Source organism: Peromyscus californicus, unplaced genomic scaffold (genome assembly GCF_007827085.1).
Source record: "Peromyscus californicus insignis strain IS unplaced genomic scaffold, ASM782708v3 Scaffold_5__1_contigs__length_169319896, whole genome shotgun sequence".
NCBI lineage: Eukaryota > Metazoa > Chordata > Mammalia > Rodentia > Cricetidae > Peromyscus > Peromyscus californicus.
This window is the reverse complement of record NW_026294573.1, coordinates 68,026,783-68,052,085: the sequence shown is the minus strand read 5'-3', so window position 1 is coordinate 68,052,085 and position 25,303 is coordinate 68,026,783. Positions and strand designations below refer to the sequence as shown.

The following is a 25,303-nucleotide window of genomic DNA, read 5'->3' as shown; positions in this document are numbered from 1 at the left end:
CATTCATACACAACCAGTCAAGTCTGTCCCCAAACTAGCTTAATGCCCTATGATGTAGAGGATGTGCTCAAGAGATGTCTGTTAAGCCTAATGTCCTGTAATTTCATAAAACTAGTAATAGAAGAAAAGGTGGAGGAGGAGGAGGAGGAGGAGGAGGAGGAGGAGGAGGAGGAGGAGGAGGAAGGGGAGCAGCAGCAGCAGGAAGGAGAGAAGGAGGAGGAAGGGGAGGAGGAGGAGGAAGAGGAGGAGGAGCAGGAGGAGGAGCAGGAGGAGGAGCAGGAGGAAGAGGAGCAGGAGCAGGAGGAGGAGCAGGAGGAGGAGCAGGAGGAAGAGGAGGAGGAGCAGGAGGAGGAGCAGGAGGAGGAGCAGGAGGAGGAGGAGGAGGAGCAGGAGGAGGAGCAGGAGGAACAGGAGGAGGAGCAGGAGGAGGAGGAACAGGAGGAGGAGCAGGAAGAGGAGCAGGAGGAGGAGCAGGAGGAGGAGGAACAGGAGGAACAGGAGGAGGAGCAGGAGGAGGAGCAGGAGGAGGAAGAACAGGAGGAACAGGAGGAGGAGCAGGAGGAGGAGCAGGAGGAGGAGCAGGAGGAGGAGCAGGAGGAGGAGCAGGAGGAGGAGCAGGAGGAGGAGCAGGAGGAAGAGGAGGAGGAGGAGCAGGGAGAGGAAGGGGAGGAGGCAGAAGTACCACCACCATGCAAAGCAGGTAGATCTCAGAAATGGAAAAATATGTAAAATTACATTTTTTCTCTTATTTGATAAATTTAGGAGAATTATTTTTTTATGAAAACTTTTTTTTTTAATTTTAGAGCCATTATGGGGCTTCAAGAAAATAAGCAAAATGTCTCACATCTTGGGTGGTATAATCGTTGTATAAAAACAGCAATGCTTTCTTAATATATATTGCATGTTGATTGGTACTTATCTGTGAAGCTTTTTTTATACCTAAGTTAACAAAATACTTTCAAATCAATTATTTCGTAGGTTAAAGATATGTTTTACAAGCCAGGTGGTGGTGGCACACGCCTTTAATCTCAGCATTCTGGAGGCAGAGGCAGGTGGATCTCAGAGTTCGAGGCTAGCCTGGTCTACAGAGCAAGTTCCAGAACAATTAGGAATACAAAGAGAAACCCTGTCTTGAAAAACCAAATTCCAGCACTCACATGGCAATGGCAGCTCACAACTGTCTGTAACTCCAGTTCCAGGGGATCTGGCTGGCACCCTCGCATAGACATACATGCAGACAAAAACATCAATGCACATAAAAATAAATAAATCTTTAAAAAAAAAGACAAGGTTTCTCTCTGTAACAGCCCTGGCTGTTCTGGAACTCACTATGTAGATCAGGCTGGCCTTGAACTCCTAGAGATCCACCTGCCTCTGCCTCCCAAGTGCTGGGATTAAAGATGTGCAATACCACCATCTGGCTATAGTTATTTGATGGGTGATGTCATTCTGTATGCTGTGAAAATATGTTGCTCTGATTGGTTGATAAATAAAGCTGTTTGGCCAATGGTGAGGCAGAATAAGGTTAGGCGGGACATTCCAACTAGAGAGAGAAGAAGGAGAAAGACAGAGCAGGGGAGATGCTGCCAGCCACTGCCAGAAGAAGCAAGACGTAGAGGTACCAGTAAGTCACGAGCCATGTGACAAAGTATAGATTTATAGAAATGGATTAATTTAAGATATAAGAACTAGATAACAAGAAGTCTGCCATGGCCATAGTTTAAAAATAATATTAGCCTATGTATGTTTATTTGGGTCCGAGCGGCTGCGGGACTGTTGGGTGAGAGAGATTTGTCCTGACCATGGGGCCAGGCGGGACACAGGAAAAAGTTCAGCCACGCTTGTTTATTTTATGTATATGTGTGTTTTGCCTGCATGCATATGCATATCCCCTAGAACTGGAGTTACAGACAACTGTGAGCTGCCATGTGGGTGCTGAGAACTGAACCCAGGTCCTCTAGAGGAGCAGCCAGTGCTCTTAACTGCTGAGCAATTGTTCCAGCCCCCTGGCCCAAACAGTCCCTTAATTCATTAAAGTGCTGCCATGCAGAACTTCATAGGTACACACTTTTAAGTGTGCAAAAGCAAAAGTTAGGCTGCCAGAGCAGACAGAAAGTAACAACGTCTAACTGAACTGCCCGAGGGACACAACCCGGAAGGGCCTTATTCAGCACTGCAGGCCAACAGTCAGAAAGTTCTGACTACAGGGAAGGAGACAACCCCTGCTGTCTTAAACATTTCCATCCTGAACAACAAAAATAAATAGCATGGAAATTGCACAGTAATGAAAGTTATATAAGTCCCCTAATACTTCCTCAGTTCTCAGCAACTATGAGCCCTTCTAATTCATTAGTGGCTATTAAATCTTCAGCTTTATTAAATGTGTAAGATACATAATACTAAACTCCACCCAGCAGAATGATGCTCAGCCGAGTGTCTCTAAGCCTTTGGGGAGTTCTACACACGCTGTTCTATGAGCACAATGAGAGAAGAAGGTGGGAGAGAGGAGGAGTCAGAGACACTGATTAACTTTCCAAACAGCAATGGTGACACACTTCAAAGGATGGAATTCTCAAGCACCTGCTTTTCAATGTTTTATTACTCATTTTTAAGTGGCTATTTTATCAGAGGGGGAAAAGGCAGCTAGAAGACAACAGCGCAAATGAAAAGGCAGTGAGCTCATCACAAGAACTGACGGGTCATTTACATAAACTTCAATAGAAGTCAAGTCAGCCAATGGTTGAGAAAGAGCAGAAATGGTGCCTCCAGCCCCGGGTAGTGTTCCCATTGCCAGACTGGACACTACTGAATTATCTGTGAGCTGACGAACCCAGCCAGCCACAAATCAGCGTTTTGTGAGAAGTATACACTGACCCCTTCAGTCAACTTTAAACCGTAAGAGTAGCTATCCTGCACCTGAAACGCTCAGTGCTGGAAGGAATGACTTATTTTGTGTGTATCAGTGTTTGCCTGAATGCATGCCTGTGCCCCAGGTGTGTAGCCGGTGCCCACATAAGCCAAAAGGCGGTGTTAGAGCAGCTGGCACTGGAGTTACAGTGACTGTGTAGATGCAGGAAACTGAACCCAGGTCCCCTGGAAGAGCAGTATACTCTTTGACCACTTACCCATGTCCTGGCTGGAATTTTTTTTAATACCTGCAAATACTATCCTTCGAGAATATTTTCTCAACAGTGCATGCTTCGGTCTGAATATCTATGGACCTACAAAATTCCTGTGTTGAAGTGGAATCCCCAGGTGACAGGGTAGAAGGCAGGGTTTCTGGAAGGCTCCATGTCATGAATGGCCTTACTGTTCTTACAAAATCATGTGCCTTTGATTGGTTTTGCCTCTTCTGCCATGTAAAGATGAACAGAAACAGGCTTTTGCTAAAAAGCCCTGGCTCCTCACTTGGACCCACTAGGTAACCTAACCAAAAGCACCATGAAATCCTGGCACCTTTATTTCCAGTCACTGCTCACCTCTGCAGGTTGGTATGATCATCACTGAAGGAGTGTCTGATGAACCCAGTCAATACGAAAAAAAATAATTAAATGTTTGTTAACAATTATTTGTCAACATTTACCTTAAAATAGACAAAACAACACATTACTACTAATTGATCAAATCAAATGAGAAAAAATGGCATATAGAATCATACTAATTTATAGTTTATGATTGAAAAGAGCAGGGTGAGAAAGAAAAAAATGTACACAAAGTATTTTTATTTCCATTGTAAGCTTCTAACCACCCAGCTAAAAATCCCTACCTATTTCACCTTCTCCAAGTCTGTCAAGTTCTCAGAAGTCCTTGTACATCGACACATCCATCACCACATTTATGTAACCTCGGGATCCCATTAAACACCTACAAACTCCTATATCAGGATTAACTCAAGCTTTAGCAGGGTGATATGACATGAGAAGTCACTGCTGAGAACCCACAACTGTTCTGATATAAATGTGATTATGTCCCCCCAGACTACTTTTAACCACCATGAAAGAAAATTTGGATTAACCACTGACTTACCCGACCTCTCAACAGATTTCTGTCCCGTTGTCCACTGTGGTTATGAGGAAGAGCCTATCAAAGCTGCCAAAGGGGGAGGCTCCCAAGTGCCTATCCACCCCTACTATACAAGGCCAAGAATCTTCTGTCACCCAACAGCACTTAAGTCAACAGTCCCATGAGTGTTCCATACCCATGTTATGTGCTCCCGAGCTGATTTTTGGAAAATGCAAAACATTTCTTTAATTTTCATTTATCTATTGTGAGTACATTTGTGTGAAAGTCTGTAGAGGCCCAAATTACTCAGGGTCAGAGAATCTGGGCTTGCTTTACCCAGCAGGGTTGCGTAAGGGGATGATTTGACCACAGGTGTGGTTACCAGGTGTTTGGAAGGGTCTGCACTTGGCTGTATCTAGCAAGGGGGAGGTCTTTTGCCTCGCCCCTTGACATTGCTATAAAAAGCCCTTTTGAATAAAGTTCTGGGCCGGTGCATTTTGATCCAGGTCCTCCAGAAGCTATCCTGTGTTTCTGTCTTTCTTCTCGTCAACCAAGTCTCTCTACCTGATATTTATTTGAGCTCACACTTTGGAGGTTTACCCCACAGCTGGCTGGCCTTGTTACTCTGGGATCTGTGACAAGGCAGTCCAACTCGGTAGAGGTGCAGAGCAAAAGAAAGCCATTCACCTTGTGGTAGCCAGGGGGGCAAAAGGAAGTGGGAGGCTGGGGTCCCATAAACTCCTCCATCAGCATGCCCCCAATGACCTAAAGGCTACTGTGCCCCACCTCTTACAATTTCCCAGTCCTTTGCAAGAGCACCAAGCTAAGGACAATGCCCACAACATAAGGCATGGAGGGACACTCCAGACCTGAATTGTAGCGGGTCCCTGTTGACCCATTAGTATGGCAAATACACTGTGCTAGTTAATAAGGGAGTAATAAGAAAAGCCAGTGCAGGGGCTCTTCACAGGAACTCTTGGAATCTGAGACCATTTCAAAAGGAAAGGAGCTTTCCCAATCCTATGATTAAAGTGGTTTGTTTTCTTTTTTGTCTCCGAAGCAATCAACAACAAAAACATTAAAACTATGGACAAAATGAATTTTTTTTTTTTTTTTTTTTTTTTTTTTTTTGGTTTTCCGAGACAGGGTTTCTCCGTATAGTTTTAGTGCCTGTCCTGGATCTTGCTCTGTAGACCAGGCTGGCCTCGAACTCATTAGAGATCCACCTGGCTCTGCCTCCTGAGTGCTGGGATTAAAGGTGTGTGCCACCACTGCCGCTGCCCGGCCCATAAAAGTTTACAATTCTAACATGAAAGTATTCAGTACACTATAGCAAATGGTAGATTAGGATGTATATAATTTAAAGTCCATAAGAACACATGAGTAGGCCAGGCTGGTGGTACATGCCTGTATTAACTAACACTCTAGAGGCCAAAACAGGGAGATCAAGGGTTAGAGACCCCCCTGGGTCACGAGAGGCCCTATCTCTAAACAACAACAAAAATAAACAAGTTCAAAGAAGTGATGCAAATGTCTTATGCTAAACAATGAGAGCCAAAAGAAGTTTTGAGAACTAAAATGGGTATCATTTAAGGAGTATATGATGACTAATTTTACGTCAACTTGACACAGGCTAGAGTCATCTGGGAGAAGAGAATCCCAATTGAGAAAATGCCCCCATAAGATCTGGCTATAGGCAAACCTGTAGAGCATTTTCTTAATTAGTGACTGGTCAGGAAGGGCCCATTGTGGGTGCTGCCATCCCTAGACTGGTGGTCCTGGGTTCTATAAGAAAGCAGGCTGAGCAGGCCATGGGAAGCAAGTCCGGGAGCAGCACCCTTCCATGGCCTCTGCTTCGGTGCCTGTCTCCAGGTTCCTGCCCTCACTTCCTTCAGTGATGGACTATTACCTAGAACTGTTAGCTGAAATAAAGTCTTTCCTCTGTAAGATGCTTCGGTCATGGGATCTCATGATAGCAGTAGTAACCCTAACTAGGCCATACTCTATGGTGGTAATGCTGAAGCCTACATCACTCACACAGAATTGGTACCCACATAATCAGAAAAAAACTATTTCAAAAATGCTGGGGATTGAAGTGTGTGTCTAGTGAAGTGTCCTAGTGTCCTAGTGAAGTCCTAACCTTCAGTGTGACAGTTTCAAAACGGAGACTATGGGAGATGCTTAAAGGTCAGAAGAGCGAGTCACTCACCGTGAGATCAGTGACTCCCAAGAACTGTGTTGTCTCCTGAAGACAAGAAGATGAATCTGCACACGTGGGAAGACAGCAAGGCCTTGCCAGAACCCAGCCATGCCGGCACCTTCATCTCAGATGCCCAAGGTTCAGACACCGAGTGAGACAGTACATTTCTGCTGCTTAAGCCATGCAGTAGGCTGTATGTTACACAACCCAAACTAACTACCAGAGCCAGGCATTTCAAGATATGTACACAGCAATAAACATGCCCATTCACCCCTTTTAAACCAGCAATCCTACATCTGAGTTTTTAATTGTTTCCAAATAACTCAAACTAGAAATTCAAACATGTGACGTTATATATATGAAAACATACATCACTTAAATCTTTTTTAGAGCTGGAGAGATGGCTCAGCCGTTAAAAGCACGTGTTGCTCTTGCAGAAGACCCAGGTTCAACTCCCAGCACCTACACTGCCACTCACAACTGTCCATAACTCCTGTTCCAGAGGATTCCATGTCCTTTTCTGGCCTCCATGGGCATTGTACACATGTGGGGCACACATATATACTTGAGCAAAACACTCATACACATAAAAAAAAAGTTTTCAAGTTTTTAAACTAGTAATAGCTTAAATGTCTGACATAGGAGAGGTAGCTAACGACAGCATCCTACTTGATCTAATACTATTTAGTCATTTTTTTTTTTTTTTTTTTTTTTTTTTTTTTTTTTTTTTTTTTTTTTTAGTTTTTTGAGACAGGGTTTCTCTGTGTAGCTTTGCGCCTTTCCTGGTACTCACTTGGTAGTCCAGGCTGGCCTCGAACTCACAGAGATCCGCCTGGCTCTGCCTCCCGAGTGCTGGGATTAAAGGCGTGCGCCACCACCGCCCGGCTATTTAGTCATTTTAAATTATTGCAAAAACCACTCAGGCCAGGCAGTGGTGGTGCACACCTTTAATCCCAGCAGAAGCAGGTGGATCTCTGTTAGTTCGAGGCCAGCCTGGTCTACAGAGTTAGTTCAAGGACAGCCAAGGATACACTGAGAAACCCTATCTCAAAAAAGAACAAAAAACGTAACACACACATACAGAGAGAGAGAGACAGACAGACAGACAGACAGACAGAGACAGAGACACCACTCTGGCTTAAACATGTAGTTAATTACTAACCGAAAGCAACAATCTATAACAAAGCTAATCATGTAAATAACATGGACAAGCGTTGAGAATGTTAGTAATAAACAAAATCATTTGCTGGAAAGCATTTTCTTTCATTTAACAATGCAAGAAATAAAATAGTTGTGAATGTTAGGTAGATCCTTACCTGTAATCACATCCTAACTCTTTCATTATAGACCAGTGACTTTTTCCAGACCGTGGCCACTACTCTCAAAGACTTGAGAATGAAATATTGACATTTTATACACAAGAACCATCCATTTCTCATTATAACACTTTTTTATTATATTATTACTTACATAGAGATGGTCTCCAAGGCATCTTCAAAGATGTCCTGGAAAGGAATAGAGACTACAGTGAGTTTCTCAAGAATGAAGGATTTCAAATGTGAAAAAGGGAGTCTATGTATGGGGAGTGGGGAGGAAAAGGAAGAGCAGGGGCAGAATAACAACTCTCAGTGGATGAACTCCACTCCCAGAAATCTCTGTGAATTTGAGTGAGATTTCTTGCTCTCTATTTTTACTGGGATTGAGACTGATAAAAAACACTCAGCCTGCAGTCAGTCGTCACCTGTTTCAAGGGTGTGGCTTGTTGCACTCAGTTGCTTTTACTCCTCGGTCTCAGTCAGCCCAGATGTAGAACATCTGAGTAACAGGACATGCCTCAAGACTTTCTCCATGACTAGCCACCTTAGCTTCCAGCAGGCCTTCATCTCAGACCTACCCAGCAATCCTCTGATCCTGAGCGAGGCTTCCCACCACCAACACGCCCTTTGCTGCTCGCCAGTGACCTGCTCAGAAGCATCAACATACTCCGCCCTAGTCAGGGTTACTATTGCTGTAATGAAACACCACGGCCAAAGCAACATGGGGAGGAAAGGGTTGGTTTGGCTTACACTTCCATCACTGTTCATCATCAAAGGAAGTCAGGATAGAAACTCACACATGGCAGAAACCTGGAGGCAGGAGCTGACACAGAGGCCCTGAAGGAGTGCTGCTCACTGGCTTGCTCCCCAAGGCTTGCTCGGCCTGCTTTCTTACAAAACCCAGGACTATTAGTACAAGAGTGACCCCCCCACAATGGGCCAGGCCCTCTCCCATCAATCACTAATTAAGAAAATGCCCTGCAGGCTTGCCCAGTATTGAGAGGCATTTTCTCTGTTGAGGAGCCCTCCTCTCTGACGACTCTAGCTGTGTCAAGTTGACATAAAACTAGCCAGCACATATTCATTTATTAATAGTCTCCCTCCCTCCCTCCCCCTTTTCTCTCCCCTCTGTCCCATATCTCACATGCACAATACATTCCACACTCACACACACATCCTCACACAGAACTCACACAGCCCCCTCGTGGGTGCAACAGTCAAAAGGGAATGCCTCAGCCAGCTACTTGGGATCCCTCCCAGAGCTGGGTCTCAAAGCACCCTTCTCTCTCCCCTCCTAGCACTGCGGCCATGGCTCAAGCCGCCGGCACCTCTAGAAGAGCCACCTCACCGACCTCCCATTCAATCTTCACACAAGAGACGCCGCCTCTTCCCTCCCTTTTAATACACACACACACACACCATCGCCCGCTCTAGACACTTTAGGAGCTTTTACTATACTGAGCCCGACTCCTTCCCACAGCCTTCAGAGTCCTGCCCGGCCTGCCTCCCTCAGAGCACACCTCCACCCACCGGCCTCTTGGGCATTCCGCTTCAGCCCCCCATCTTTCTTTTCAGCTCCTCTAACGAGCAGTGCTCGGCGGCCGAGGCTGACTCCCATCACTCCTTTCAGCTCAGAAAGTCGTTTCCTCAAGGTTAGGTCTCTGATTGCACTAATTAAAGTTACCAAGAATAGCAACTTATAATTTCTCATCATCTGACTTTATTTCGTCCACAATACTTAGAATCTGTAATCATCTTCCTTGTTTACTTGGCCAATAACTAATTGTAAGAAAGAGAAAATGTCACCAAAGCGCTCCTTAGGATTTAAAGAACCGTGTGCAGGGAGGAGGAAGCACCACCCTGCCTCAAGGTCTGAAACACCAGGGACTGCCAGATGGTGAGCGGTGGCTGTGGGAATCTGAATGAGCTTACCACAAAAGCCGCCTACGAGTTCAATCCCCAGAACCCACAGAAGGCAGGCGAGAGAAAAGCCCACAAAGGCGGTCTCCGACAGCGTGCCCTGGCATATGCCCCCGTGGGCTGGTGCTGCTCATACACACTAAACACAGGAATCACAGGGCTGTTTTGTTTCAATGATTTAAAAAGATCTGCAATACCATAGGAAAGGGAGGGAGGGTGGAGGAAGTGGGGCTTGTTGAAGTCCCCCAAGAGAAGGCCATGTCCTCCTGGTAAAGTTTGGCTATTTTTTTGTTTTGCTTTGGTTTTTTGCTTTTTAATCAGCTCTGTTTTGTGATTTTTGGCCAAAAGAATGGGACCTGAGTTGTATCTCTAGCCCTGGATGGTGACATGCCATTCTACACTACCCAAAGATCCTGAAGAAATACTATTTCCTCTTCCCTTTAAGAGTTAAGCCATGTGAGCCTGTCAATCACGTGGACAAGAAAAGATCCTTCAGGAAATCTGTCCATCACACCTGAAAGATGTTAAAAAGATGAGCATGCTTGGTGCAGTGGGAAGGGGCTTGGACCTGCCTAGGCTCAGTGTGCCGGGCTCTGCTGACTCCCCATGGGAGACCTTGATTTGGGGGATGTGGGGATGTGGAGTGGCTTGGGAGAGAAGGTTGCGGGGTGGGAGGAGAAAGGAGGTGGGATCTGTGGGTGGTATGTGAAGTGAGTAGAAAATTTCTTAATAAAGAAAAATGAAAAAAAATAAAAATAAAATTAAAAAAAAATGATGAGCATGGAGCTGCAGAGATGCTGAGTTGTCAAAAGCTTATGCCACTCTTGCCTAGGGCCTAACTCTGGTTCTCAGCATCTACATCAGGGGGCTCACAGCCACCTGTACTCCAGCTCTAAGGGATTCAACATCTTCTTTGGGCCTCTGTGAGCACCTTGAACCCATGTGTGCACGCACCCACACAGACACACATATACACATAAATAAAAATAAATCTTGTCTTTAAAAAAGTATTTTTAAGGTGGGAGTAACAACTGTCCCCTAGTGGGATATATACTTTCCAGGCCAGAAGCATGGCCTCGATGCTGCTGCCAACAGAGCTCCACAGTCTGCTAAGCCTGTCTGCTGTCCCAAGCTCTAACTAAAAAGCATAGCTCCCATCTCCTTCCCAGACACCAGCCAAAACCCTCGACCAGCTTGAATGACCATCTTGGCATTCCCACTCTCTCTGAACACAACTATCCAGCTGCGTACCAACTTCCATTAACGAGCCTGCCAGCTTCTCTGGCCTGGAACTCAACAGACTTGACTTGCTCCTTACCCACCTTCTCCAGGCCGGCAGCTTGCCTGCCCTGGTGTGTTGTTGGTTTTTGTTTGTTTGTTTGTTTGTTTGTTTGTTTGTTTTCCCTCTCAAACACCATCGAAACTGTTCTCTGGTTTTCTTCTGAGTCATTTTAAATTCTATTATCTAATGTAAGAATATTATTATAATAAGTGAGTTCTAGGCCAGCCAGGACTACACAGCAAAAATCTATCTCAAAAATAAAGAAATCAAAGCAAGTCCTTTGTGAACCTGAACTGAACCACACAGCTCTTAATCAAAAGCTATAAAAGCTAATACTCCAGAGACCACCTCCAAAGCCGCACCTGTAATTGCTCCTAGCTCTGGTGGTGAACAAAATACAGCCTTCTAGAAGTTTCAAAGGCTACAAACTTAACTCTCAATTAGAGCAGACTAAAAGGAAGAAAAGAAAAAGAAAGCGGCACCGTTGGGCCTCCAACCCATAGGTTTTTAAATCTGACTTTTATACGCTTAGGGGAAAAAAATGAAAGCTTTCAGTTAATAGAAATAGGCCTCAGGAAAACTCAAGTCACATGTGGTGACAGTGACTTGTAATCCCAGCACTCAAGAGACTGAGGCAGGAGACTGGGCTACAAGACCTTATCTCAAAATACCACATTGTTTTTTCAAACAAAATTCTGATCATGAAATAGAAACATCGCCTACCTGAAGACCAAGTGTGCCTCGGACATTCATGACTGAATATAATTTCACACACTCTTCTAAAGCAGTCTCCTAGGGCACAGCTCTCTAGTCACTCTTCAGGAAAGTGCTCTTGCACTTACCTATAGACCAAGTTTCACCCAGCTGACCTAAAATGTACTGTGTACGCTCAGAGAGATGAAAAGCCACTGTGTCTGGCTCCTTCCGTTCGTCCTTCCTTCCTTCCGTTCTTCCATCCTTCCTTCCATTCTTCCTTCCGTTCTTCCATTCGTCCTTCCTTCCTTCCTTCTTCCTTCCTTCCTTCCTTTTCCTTCAGACAATCCTTTACTACGTTGTCTGGGCAGACCTGGAACACTGGCGTTCAAGGGATCTGCTCACCAGACCCACCCTCCAGCCTCCCACGTGCTGAGACTACAAGCATTTGGCTTAAGCCCTTTGATGATCAAAACTTCATTTTTACAAAAAACAATAATTTTTTTAAATCACAGATGAGAAAGTAAAAATCTGGGGTTACAGGTTAAATCATTCTGGTGGAAATGACCATTTTCTATAAATATAGGAACTATATATAGCTAGGCATGGTGGCACATGTATTTAATGCCAGCACTTGGGAGGCAGAGGCAGGTGGATCTCTGTGAGTTCGAGGCCAGCCTGGTCTACAGAGTGAGTTCCAGGACAGCCAGAGCTACACAGAGAAACCATGTCTCAAAAAAACAAAAAAAAAGAGAGAACTATAAAAAAATCAAATGAGTCCATTTTTACTAAGCAGCTGCTTCAATTTGGTGGGCTGTATTTTATTCAGATGACTCAGTTATCTACTAAAGCAGCCCACACATGATTCACACACAGGGATGTGAGAAAGTCAAAACCACAGACGTGCTTCTCCCTCTGCACACACAGGAAACCATGCTGCCACGTCATCAGCACGGAGCTGGCACTTCACCAACCAGGGAGGAGAACGCTGCCAATGTACAGAAGAGCCTTATCTTAATGGCCAGGAACGCTGAAGAAATGTGCAGAGGTAATTCAGGAGCACACTTGACGACTGTGGCGTGGTCCTAAGGAGCGTGGAGGAAGGTGTGTGTCAAGTGCACCCACACCACACCCTGGTTCATCATTCCAGGAAGGGAGGGTCAGACAAACGCCAAGCACACTCCAGTCAGCTGTCTGCCTTCATCACAGCAAACCCTTTTCACCCATTCCAGCATTTGTTAGCATTTGTGTTAGCATTGTAACCCGGGGAGGTAGGGAACACCCCCAATACCTGCAGGAGACACTGATTAGGAGAATCGGGGTGATCAGAGTCAAGGGCAGTCAGTGCCCACTGATGCAATCACAACATGATGGCATGAGTCTCCCACCCGACTCGCTGCCAACTCTGCACACACACACACACACACACACACACACACACACACACACACACACACCCACACACACCCAGCAGAAAGCACTCCTGCAAGTTTGTGCAGGGCTCGGTGGAAAGTCTATGGGTCACATGCTCAGTCAGCCATGTGCTCTAACGTCTGAGGGGCAAGTGTGTCTCTGGGCACTATCACTATACGTAAATATGCATTAGTGACTTAATTACACTGCCAGCCCAGGAGGGTGGAAAATACAACTTAGGCTTGGGAGGCAGACCTGTCTGGGTGTGGACCTTGATTCTACCCTTGACCTCAAGCAAGCCTAGCCCCTTTAGTCTTCCATTTCCTCATGCTATGACAGGAATCACAACCCCCTCCCAGAATCTGTAAGGATGTTGGTGACACAATACATACAGAGAACAGGCCTGACTCAAAACAGGGTCCACCAATACAGCCGCAGGGGCTATCCATCCTCAGAAACGAGATCAGCCAGCTGACTCCTGAAGACAGAGCTAGGAGCCCTGACCATACTTAACTGTTTTTCATACCCAAGATTCTGAGTCTCTGCCCGAAAGGAGGAGACTAATCAGACGAGGGCAGATTTGCAGCGAAGAGATCCTGCCAAATGTTAACCACCAGCTCTTTCCCCTTCTCAAATGTCTTCGCCTCAGAGCCTCTCACATGCGTTCCCTTCTCATACAGCTGACTTCCCAGCATGGAAAGCAGAACTCGTGGGCACAGACTCACAGGACCTCAACGCCCCAGGGAGCAGTGTGACCTTGGCCAACATACACAACCTCTGAGGATCCAGCCTCAAGAGTAAAGCAGAGGCTGGCCCAGAACCACCTCTGGGTGCAGTCATCTGCCCACCAGACATGCAGACAAACCTCAGTGAGGACTGGCTACTGTGATGCACTCACACGGAGCACTGGGCTTCCGGAGTGTGCGAGCACTCACCAACCTGGTCCTCCACAGCCAAAGCAGCAGCTCACAGAGAGATTCTGTGGAATTTTCAACAAGCCCAGGGAAGTGATGAGATCACAAACCAACCACCAGATGTCGCTCTCATGAAAAGATTGGGCTAGTGTGGCCTTCGCTTCCATTGCCCACAGATGAATGTGTTTTTAAAAATGCAAGTTATAAGGAGATGTTGCAGCTTAAGGGAGATCTAAAGGCAGTACTTTTACTCACTCACACTGGGACACTCCTTTAATCGCAGCACTGGGGAGGCAGAGGTGGTCGGATCTCTGCAGTTCAAGGCCAGCCTGTTCTACACAGTAAGATCCAGGACAACCAGGGCTACACAGAGAAACCCTATGGGGGGAGGGGGGAGACACCTCTAAATTGCCATAACAGAGCACATATAGTGACTCCACAGGGGAATAAGTATGTGTGAACATAAAATGTGCACTACATTTAGGAGGGGGTGTGATCAAGATCCGTAATGCAAATGTATGAAATTGTCAAAGAATACATAAGATATTCTAAAAGATGCACACTGCGGTGTACAAAATATAATAAAGTTTATTTGCAAAAGGTAAGTCTTTTACAATTGTATATACTGAATTTATTTTAACCTAGATGAGCAAATTATTTCACTTTCATTGATATTACTTGGTTAGTAGTATTTTTATGATTTTAAAATCAACCTTGCAAATCACTTGTTATATCAACACCCCTGCCTTCCAGTGCTAACCAATACCTTATCTACCCACAATTCATAGAACAGCTAGGGCCTACTAAGAAGAAAAGGGGGCAGGGAAATAATTTTACACAAGAGACCAAGAGCAAGCAGAACCAAGACTTAGTGTTTTAAACTATCTGATTGTGTAACTATCACTAATGGAAGTGTTTTTCAATTAGAAGGAACACAGTTCATACCACAATACTGTTTCTTCAACTTCCCACTATTAAAATATAGCTCAGTGGGTAAAGGTGATCGCTGCCAAGACTGATGAGTTCAGTTCCCAGGCCCCACATGGCAGAGAGACTCCTGTAATTTGTCTTCCTACCTCCATACTCAGGCCATGGCATGAAGGTGCCCACATGCGCATGCATATGCAAACACACACACACACTAAATAAATAAAAATATTCATGCACATGGATCCCTCTGTTAACAGTCTTGGGGGGAAAAACAGATCACATGATCTTCCGTAGATAAACTATGGTACAATTATTTCACTCAATTTTCTTCAGTTGTTACATAAAAAATAAGAGTGGATCTATTTCTAAGGCATATTAAGTGAAAAAAACACAGTCCTCAAAGAGATGCATGGCCTAGTATCCCATTTATACTAATAAGGTACCCTGTGAGTTATGCTAATCAATAATAATCAGTTATAAAAGACACAGCGGGTTCCTTCAGAGGTCGGAGGAAAAGAATGGTAAAGAGGAAGATCGTGTTAGCTTCTGAGTGATTTAACACTTTTTAGCAAGAATGCCTGTGTGTCTCTCAGCAAAGCATGAGTAATCTGAGCATCATAAAAGGGGAAACTGTTCCTTTAAGAAGCAGATCCAGCACACCAGGAGAAAGCAGGGCACAGTAAGGCCAGAGGACACTTCCACTCACCCTGTTCCGTTTCACTCTGGCAACTTTTTAAAAAATACTGTGGGGGCCCAGCACCCACATTTATTTACCCCAGGGACTCCTGAGGAATAAGGGATAAGAGACTTAGGTAGAAATAAAGAGGGGAGAGAAACGCAGGATATCCACCGGCCCAGAACTTTATTCCAAAGGGCTATTTCTATCAATGTCAAGGGGAAATCCAGTCTCGAAAAAACAAAAACAAGCAAGCCTCAGTCATAGGCCGAGCTTTCATAATTAATAAGAAGACTCTATGTCATTATTTGGGAGCTGGCAGCCCAAAAACCAATCCAATTACATGTTTACTTCTTACACAGCCCAGTTCTGTAAATTAGACCACTTCATACCACTGCCCAGGTTACCACGTGTCAGACGACCCAATGGCATGGTCACAGCACTCCTTTATCCTGCAGGACAGGCTCCGGACTAGTCAGGTAGTGCACTCAGCTGCCCTCTCTCTCCTGCCTTCGTTAATCTGGAATTTTTATACCATTATCTTTCATAACATTGACAATCTCGTTTTCTTCTCTCCTCTTTTCTTTACAGCCTTCATCACTGGAGTTCTCTGACAGATCTCTGTGAGTACAGTAAGGTACTGCAGAAGGGTTCCATACCTTCTCAGGGTGTTTGATCTGCAACGCCTGCCCCTCCAGAGGTGGTCATTTTAATCACCTAACACAGCAGCCCATTTCTCCACTGTACCGTGCCTAGTTTTGCTTGGCAGTTACTTAGAAGTTTACAGTGAGGGTCAGCAAGACAGCGCAGCAAGCCGGACGGTGGTGGCGCACGCCTTTAATCCCAGCACTCGAGAGGCAGAGGCAGGCGGATCTTTGTGAGTTCGAGGCCAGCCTGGTCTACAAAGTGAGTTCCTGGATAGCCAGAGTGGTTACACAGAGAAACCCTGTCTCAAACAAACAAACAAACAAAAAGGCAGTGCAACAGAAGAGCGCTTGCCCACACACGTGCAGCTCTGAGTTCAGTTCCTGGAGTCCACACGATGAAAGGACAGAACTGACTCCCACGAGCTTTCTTCTGATTCCCATGCATATACACACAACGACTTAACGGATTAATTAACATAAGAGAAAGTTTGTTGGAAAAAGAGCGTGTAAGCTCACACCACCACCTTACTCCTAGCCGAGGTGTGTCCCTGGACTCAGCACCTAGGACAGTGCCGTCCTGACGTGGCCCCTGAAGCGCTGGGATCGCAAGCGACCATCAGCAATCTAACACTGAACACTGCGTCCAGCCTGCTTCAACCTGCCCAGTATTCTACCACAGCCAACCCTCCGGCTCCCCTACACAGCTAGCTACTGTTTATCTCCCATCCCATCGGCACGGACTCAAAGACCCCCACTGTTTTCAATGCTCTACAATATACCTACTGTTCTTAACACTGTGGTGCTCAAGTTGTCCCAAATGTGGTCCAGGTAACTTGTAAATTCTCCCAAACTTCCCTCTTGAGAAAATTCTAATGCTTAGTTCTTGCTCGCCGTAAGAATTCCTATGTCAGAATTCTTAATCTGGGGATCTGAGGTCTATCTGAACTTTAGATTATTTTCCCAATTGTCCACCGTACACTGCGGTACAGAGCCACTGACTCCTATCTGACACACCAATGTAGACCTGACCACCCAATGGACTCTGACCATTTGGTTTGCTGCCGTCTAAAGTTGACTTCATCACAAGCCATTAGTTAATCTCTCAACTGCCTCTAAATACGCCTGCACATACAGGGCACAGTGGCACACACTGCAATCCCAGACTCTGAAGGGGGGGGGGGGTGCTGGGGGAAGGAGAACCTAAGTGTCTAGGCTAGCTGGGGCTGAATAGTGAAAACACAGGTTCCTTCTTTCTGACAGGATACACTGGCCATCTAGAGGGCCGGGGCCATCTTTCTCCCCTTGCTTTTCCTGCTGTCCAGCAGAGGTGAGAACAGGCTATGTCAACAGCATTGCCTGGGTGTGTACTCTAGCTCACTGTTGAGTGCCATAAAGGCACTCCAGTCATGGATTTTGTCTTAAATGTCCCCAGAGGTTCACATGTTGCAGGCTCGGTCCTTGATGATAGTGTTGCTAATATAAAGTACTACTGGGCTGTGGTGGAGCCTGTAAGAGGTGGAGCCTGGTGGAGGAAAGTCACATCATAGGGAGCATTCCTTGGTAGGTGATGTTGGGACCTGCCTGCCCCACCCCCCTCTCTTCCTGGTCACCCTGAGATCAGCAGCTCAGTCCACCACATCTCCCCACTAGAATGTTCCGTCTTGCCTGGGGCCCAAAAAGCAATGGAGCTAGCTAGCTGGCCTGGGATTGAAACCAAAGTAAACATGTCCTCCTTTAACAGTTTATTACAGCTATCTTGTCCCAGTAACGGAAAGCCAACGAACACAGCCCCAAAATCTAAGCCCAGAGCACCAGGTCTTCCCTATGTGGGTCATTTCTAGATAGGACTGGGGTGACTCATGAACAGGAGCCTAGATCAAACACTCTTGGAGCCTTTCCAAGTACTTCATTTCCTCCTTTAACTGCCTACAGCAACCGCTGTTTCCTGCAGTGAAAATCAGACAGAAGAGACAGATTACAGAAAGGATATAAACAAACATGATCACGCAGATAATGACCACAGCTAAGAGAGAACAGAAATGCTATGCAGAAAAGACCTAGCTGATGGGAAGCTAGGGACCAAGCAGAGCCTCTGCCTGAGTTAGGGTTATCACTGCTGTGATGAAACACTGTAGCACGCATCTTAAAAGGTCTTATAACAAAAAACCCAGAGCCAGATATCGGGGTGAAAGCTGAAAGGTCAGAACAGCCAGCCACTAGCTTCCCTCTACGAAATCCTCAGCCTCGAGAGAGCGAGTCCCTGTTTCCTCACACTTTACATACCTTTCTGTGTCCTGCCATATTACTTCCTGGGATTAAAGGTGTGTGTCACCACTGCCTGATTCTGTTTCTCATGTAGCCCAGTGCAGCCTTGAACTCACAGAGATCCAGACAGATCTCTGGCTCCCGAGTGATAGGATTAAAGGTGTGAGCCACCACTGCCTGACCTCTATGTCTAATTTAGAAGCTGGCTTTGTCCTCTGATCCCTAGGCAAGCTTTATTGGGGTACACAATATATCGCCACAAAACACTATCACCAAAAGGCAAGCTGGAGAGGAAAGGTTTACTTGTTTTACACATCTACATTATAGTCCATCATTGAAGGAAGCCAGGACAGGAACTCAAACAGAGCAAGAGCTGCTGCAGAGGCCATGGAGGGGTGCTGCTTACTGGCTTGCTCCCCATGGCTTCCTTACTCAGCTTGCTTTTTTTCATAGAACCCAGGGCCACTAGGCCAAGGTTGGCCCCACTCAAATGAAGTAGGTCTTCAATCACTAATTAAGAAAATACCAAGCCGGGGTGGGTGGTGGTGGCACATGGCTTCAATCCCAGCACTCGGGAGGCAGAGGCAGGTGGATCTCTGTGAGTTCGAGGCCAGCCTGGTCTATAGAGCGAGATCCAGGACAGGCTCCAAAACTAACTACACAGAGAAACCCTGTCTCAAAAAGAAAAGAAAGAAAGGCAGAAAAAAAGAAAGAGAGAGAATGTCCTACAGCCTTGTCTACAGTCCGATCTTATGGAAACATTTCCTCAATCAGGCTCCCTCCTCTCTGGTGACTCTAGCTTGTGTCATGTTGACATTAAACTAGCCAGCACAGCCTCTTTGGAAATCTGACCTCTGTGGTGAGGATGGAAAGTTCAGAAATGGTTATGGCTGAGTCAGCTAGGCCAGGCGGCCTCACGCAAGAGCAGTGTGGTAGGGAATAGCGTGGCACATCCCAGAACCTGAATGGGAGGGCAGCAGGCAGGCGGAGGAAGAAGACTAGGACTATTCTGGTCGCAAGGAGCACGGCTTTCTTCTAATGACTACAGACAGTCACTCAAAGTCTGTACACTGGGAGGAAACACGTAATCCATGTCTGAAAATGACAGGTGGGGACACACAGGGAGAGCAGATCACAGAGGGCAAAGAAGAAGCGAAGACAGCAGCGGGCGCTCGCCCAAGGGTGCGCATGTGAGAGTGTGGTCCAGGACTGAGGAGGAGTGGGGTGACAGCAAAGAGGAGCAGAGCGCAGTCACGCTACAGCCTGCACAGCAGCGGCTGATGGCGGAGAAAGGGTAAACTGAGAGGTGGAGAAGGAGGATGAAGGCCGGGGCCGGGCGCCCTTTGGGTACGTGGTGCTATCTGAACCCATTTGTTTGCTCCAGAAGATCAGAGAAGGATGACAGGATCCAAAGGCCTCGGCTGAAGGCAAGGGCTCTGCAGTCTTCAGCACATGAGCAAGGGCTCTTTAAACCTCCAAATCCACATCTAACCTACTGCCGTGTGATAAACAGACTAATCCTCACATGGACTGGGCTTGTGTACTTTCAAATGGCAGGCTTCTCCAATTTTCTCTACTGACCATCCCTTTTTGCCCAAGAAATTTTTATGTAACACCAGATACACAGGCATACAAAATAGGAATATAAATCAAACACTGATTGATAATAAATCATAAAAAAAACCGCTTAAAGACAACTCTTTTTTTTAAGATTTATTTATTTATTATGTATACAATGTTCTGCCTGCACATATGCCTGCAAGCCAGAAGAGGGCACCAGATCTCATTACAGATGGTTGTGAGCCACCATGTAGTTGCTGGGAATTGAACTCAGGACCTCTGGAAGAGCAACCAGTGCTCTTAACCACTGAGCCATCTCTCCAGCCCTTAAAGACAACTCTTTAGCATACAGCTAATTTTACTATTAATTAAAGACGAAGGGACTGGAGAGATGTCTCAGTGGTTAAGAGAACCTGTTGCTCTTGCAGAGGACCCAAGTTCAATACCCAGCACCCACATGGTTTAACATCTTTAACTCCAGTTCCAGGGGATCTGATGCTCTTCTGAACCAGGCATACATGATGCATAGACATACATTCAAATAAAACACTTATACACATAAAAAATATTTTAAAAAGCATATAAAAAAGGAAAGAAAGATGAAAGCAAAGTTGCATACTAATGAAAAGGATGTGCTTATTTCTCTATAAAGAATTAAGTCTTGGCTGAATATTTGATACTGTAGGACACTAAACATCTTCAGCATTTTTCAAAGTTGAATATTTTGATTTTATAACAGACAATGCTAAGAATACCACATAAAAATGCAGTATAAAACAACAAAAATGTGTTTAGGCCATCTCAGAAATATTTGGAAATTCTGTTCTAATTCCAAACCAAAATTCATTAAACATTTTTTTTTCCTTTTTTTTTTTTTTTTTTTGGTTTTTCGAGACAGGGTTTCTCTGTGTAGCTTTGCGCCTTTCCTGGAACTCACTTGGTAGTCCAGGCTGGCCTCGAACTCACAGAGATCCGCCTGGCTCTGCCTCCCGAGTGCTGGGATTAAAGGCGTGCGCCACCACCGCCCGGCTTTTTTGTTTGTTTGCTTGTTTGTTTGTTTTTTTGTTTTTCAAGACAGGGTTTCTCTGTGTAGCTTTGGAGCCTGTCCTGAAACTCACTCTGTAGCCCAGGCTGGCCTCGAACTCACAGAGATCCACCTGCCTCTGCCTCCCGAGTGCTGGGATTAAAGGTGTGCGCCACCACCGCCCAGCTCACTAAGTCATTTTATTGTTTGAGAATTTTTAACCTATGTATGTGTTTTAGTCAAACCCATTTGTCATTCTATCCCTTCCAATCCCTCGACTGTCCCACCACTACTTTTATTTCCCAATTTAATGTGTTCTTCCCCCCCCACCCCCAGTCCAGAAAGTATCTGTTTATTCTTCAGTCTCAGACTGGAACAGTTGACTGGCACATGTCTGTCACCACTTTGGCACTTCTGAAGTATGTATTTTACATACTGCCCGTAAATGTCTTTGTTGGCACTTGGTTCAGACTGTAGACTTAGTTAGAATTACTAGATGGTCTATTTGTCGGTGGTTGTATCTGAGGTTTGTCCAGATGCACCTCATTTTGATCACTGGTTAGGGTGTTTTTTTTTTCCCCTACTCTTTACTCAGTAGTTTCCCTTTTTCCATTAATGTGTAGGAAGATGCTTTGAAATCCTCAAGCATTCTCTTCCTAGTAATATCAATTCTTAAACTCAAACATCCTAATAAGCACAACCCAAAGCAAACTATCTTCATACTTGGGCTGAAGAATGATGGGAGGAAATAGTAAAGTCTATTTTCCATGATTCTACCTTGAAAAGTCATGAGAAATAGTCCATGTATGTGACTGATAGGAAATAAGCAAGTGGCTGGACATCTGAATGGTCAAGCAAAGTCTCCAGGGCTAAAGCACAGTCACGCTCATTCGTGAATGTTCCACACCGCCCCGAGGAGGCAAACTGCGAACCCCACCTCATTTAGCTCTGAGTTAGGAAACCGGCTCAGGGCGTCTTTCCCTTGCTTCCCTGGCTTGAGCTATGTCATGTGATAAAACACTTACAAACCAACTCGAGGAAGGAAAGGGCTTGTTTTAGCTTAGAGGTTATAGTCCATCACTGAGAGAAGTCATGGCAAGAACTGAAGCAGAGACCATGGAGGGGTGCTGATCACTGGCTTGCTCATCATGGTTTGCTCAGCCTGCTTTCTTATACAACTCAGAACCACCTGCCCAGGGATGGCACTGCCCACAGTGGGCTGGACCCTCCCATTTCAATCATTAATCAAGAAAGATTAATGTTAATCAAGAACTTGCTTTGTAAACCAGGCTGGCCTTGAACTCAGAAAGATCCACCTGCCTTTGCCTCCTGAGTGCTGGGATTAAAGGCATTCGCCACCACCACCCAGCTTTACACATTATTTGTTTTTGTTTTGTTTGGTTTGGTGGCATTTTCTTAACTGAAGTTTGCTTTCCAGGTGACCTTAACTGGTCAAAGTGACTAAAATTAACCAGCATAAGCCAGTTCTTCGAAAGGACTTTTTGTTTGGTTTGGTTTGGTTTTTCAAGACAGGGTTTCTATGTGTAGCTTTGGAGCCTGTCCTGGAATTTGGTCTGTAGACCAGGCTGTCCTCAAACTCACAGGGATCCACCTGCCTCTGCCTCCTGGGTGCTGGGATTGAAGGCATGCAGTGCAGCTCCAATACCACCACCCCATCCACCCACCCACCCCCCAGGCTCAAAAGGATTTTTACCTACTGTTTGGATCTAAAAACAAAAATCTTTCCTATTCAAAGTACATTTTAACATTACTATCAGCAAATGAACATGCAAAGCCAACACAGTCAACGTGGCAGGCGGCAGTACTGGAAACAATACTGCTAACTATCACTCTCTACAAAATCCTTACCATATGAACGCATTTATAAGAGGCAAGACCAATACCTAGTTACTACCCACGAGTGCAGTCAAGTATGTGAATATGCTAGACACCGACTGACAGAGGAGCTAGCACACAGCAACCTGAGGTGAGCATTAGGGTTCCCAGAACACCGAGGGACCCGAAGAGCTGGGATCACTCAGCCAACAGCAGAACCCCACCCGTGTTCTTTCCTCCCACCCACATGCCTTGCTTGAAACAGAACAAATCTGAAATCCAGACGATTCTGTTTGACTCTGTATGCTCCTTGACACTAACTGCTGGGACAGTCCAGTTTTCTAAACAGGCCAGGGCTTAAAAGTATGAGCGTTAGTGTTTCCTTCCAAGTGAAATCTAAACATGCTGGCTAAGCAGCAGCTGCCTCAGGGAATGAAGTAGAACTAGAAAATTAGAGGGTGAACAATATCCTCATCACCTATATGTCTGTCTTCTTGCAAACAGAACACATTTGTACTGCAGTAATTCACGAAGCCCTCAAGCAGCCTGATGATGTCACAGTATCTGTGCTGGCCCAACCTGATCCAAATGCACCCCAGATCTCCGGTCTGCTTTGTTCTCCGCACACGAAACAGTTTCAATATACCTGGGATTTTTTATTTTTTCTAATCATTTTAAGTGTTAAAAATAAACTGAGATAAGAAGAAATGGGGGTACAGAAATGCTAAGTGGAACTGAGGTGACAGTTACACAACTCTGAATTTACTAAAAGACAAAACCCTGAACACATACAAAAGGAGTGAGCCACAGCTCACTCGCCCAGCATGACTGAGAAGTCAGTTTAGATTCCTAGCACTGTGTGGAGGGAGGGAGGAGTAAGCTTTCTGATGCGTAAATCACAGCTCAATAAAGCTAGATGGCTGGCCGCTTTGTTTGCTTGCTTGCTGGTTTGTTCTCAAGACAGGGTCTCATGTAAGCCAAGCTGTCCTTGAACTGTCTATGTAGCTGAGGAGGACTGTCAACTCTTGATCCTCCATCTCTCCTCCTCAAGTGCAGAGGGTAAAGGCATGCCTGGGAAACCGGAAGTAGGGTGCGAATGTCTGTACTGAGATGACGCAAATGGTCATGAGGGGTTAGGGTTTGGATGTGAAATGTCTCCCACAGTCTGGCTGCTGAGCATTAGGAAGTGTATGGATCTTAACCCTGATCAGTGGGTTAATCCGTTACGGAGTCATATGAAGAGGACATTACCGGGAGGTGGTGAAGACCAGAAGGTAGGACCTGGTTAGAGGAAGCAGCTGTCTGGGAGCTAGCTCCTGTCCTAGACCCTTTTACCTTTTCTCTGCCACACTTTCCCACAGCCATAACATGCTGCCTCACTAGAGGCCCAGAGAACCAAAGCCACATGACAGAGAACCGGCCCTCTCAAACAGTGAGCCAAAGCAAACCTTCCTTAAACTCTTTGTCAGGCATTTTCGTCACAGCAACAGAAAACTCTGACTCAGGAGGGCAATCCTCTCTCCAGGCAGAGAAGACACACCCTGCTGTTCGGAACTGCTAAGTTCTTCTAAGGGGAAGAAAGGCCACAGTTCCTGCTGAACCCCAGGACACATCCCATCCTGGTTGGATGCCACAACAAATGGGCCAAGAGAGACTTCTGCTCTGAGGCAGCCAGGACTGCTGAACAGCTGGAGAGCCAGCAGAGGAAGCTGTGGGAGTGCTAGCACCGGAAGGGCTTGACCCTGATCAAAGACTTGACTAGCCTGTGTGGAAGTGAGGAAGGACCACACTTGGGGCAAGAGACAAGGAACAATAAGACTGAAATGGCTAATGCACAAAGCCCACCTGAGGAACCCAAGTACCTAGGGCTCACCCCAGACCTACTGAGTAAGAATCAATGGTGAGAGCCAGGCAGTGGTGGCGCATGCCTTTAATCCCAGCACTCAGGAGGCAGAGGCAGGCAGATCTCTGTGAGTTTGAGGCCAACCTGGTCTACAAAGTGAGTTCCAGGACAGCCAGGACTGTTACACAAAGAAACCCTGTCTCAAAAACAAAACAAAGCAAAAACCTACTGATGTGAAAACTCAGGGATAGCCATCTTAACAAGCCCCCTGCTCCCCAGCAAGGAGATTTTTGTGCAGATTCAAGTGTGGGAACCACTGAGCCACTGTGAGGAAATGACCATGCTTTACCTCAAAGGCAACAAGAAGCCCAGACAAGACTTTAAAAGGCAAGGTGAGAATGGACTTGGTGCATTGCTTTGGGGCAGAGCAAGAGTCCAGAATGCCCTCCAGTGCCCAGGAATCCTTACATGTCACTTCCTTTACCCTTTCACCTTATACTGTAACTACCACTGATTAAGATGGTCCTCCAGAGTCCACACACTGGACTTTACTGTATTCTTTACTGCAACTGCCTTGAGAGGTAGGAACTTCAGGAAGTGATTACAACATGAGGACTGTGGTGATATGAATGAGAATGGCCCCCATAGACTGAATGCTTGGTCGCCAGTTAATGGAAATCTTTGGGAAGGATTAGGAGGTGTGGCCTTGTTGGAGTAAGTCTATCATTGGGGGTGGGATTTGAGGTTTCAAAAACCCATGCCTGGCCCAGTCTGTCTGTCTG

At 45.8% G+C, this 25,303-nt stretch overlaps 1 protein-coding gene across 1 annotated transcript in view; it reads right to left on the bottom strand.

Moving 5' to 3' along the window:
- Positions 1-25,303, bottom strand: part of Ttc39b (tetratricopeptide repeat domain 39B) — a 112,102-nt gene that overhangs the window by 76,257 nt on the left and 10,542 nt on the right. Inside the window, exon 2 of the mRNA XM_052715114.1 lies at positions 7,673-7,707. Coding sequence (XP_052571074.1) covers positions 7,673-7,707 — 35 coding nt within the window. The remainder of the gene's footprint in view (positions 1-7,672; positions 7,708-25,303) is intronic.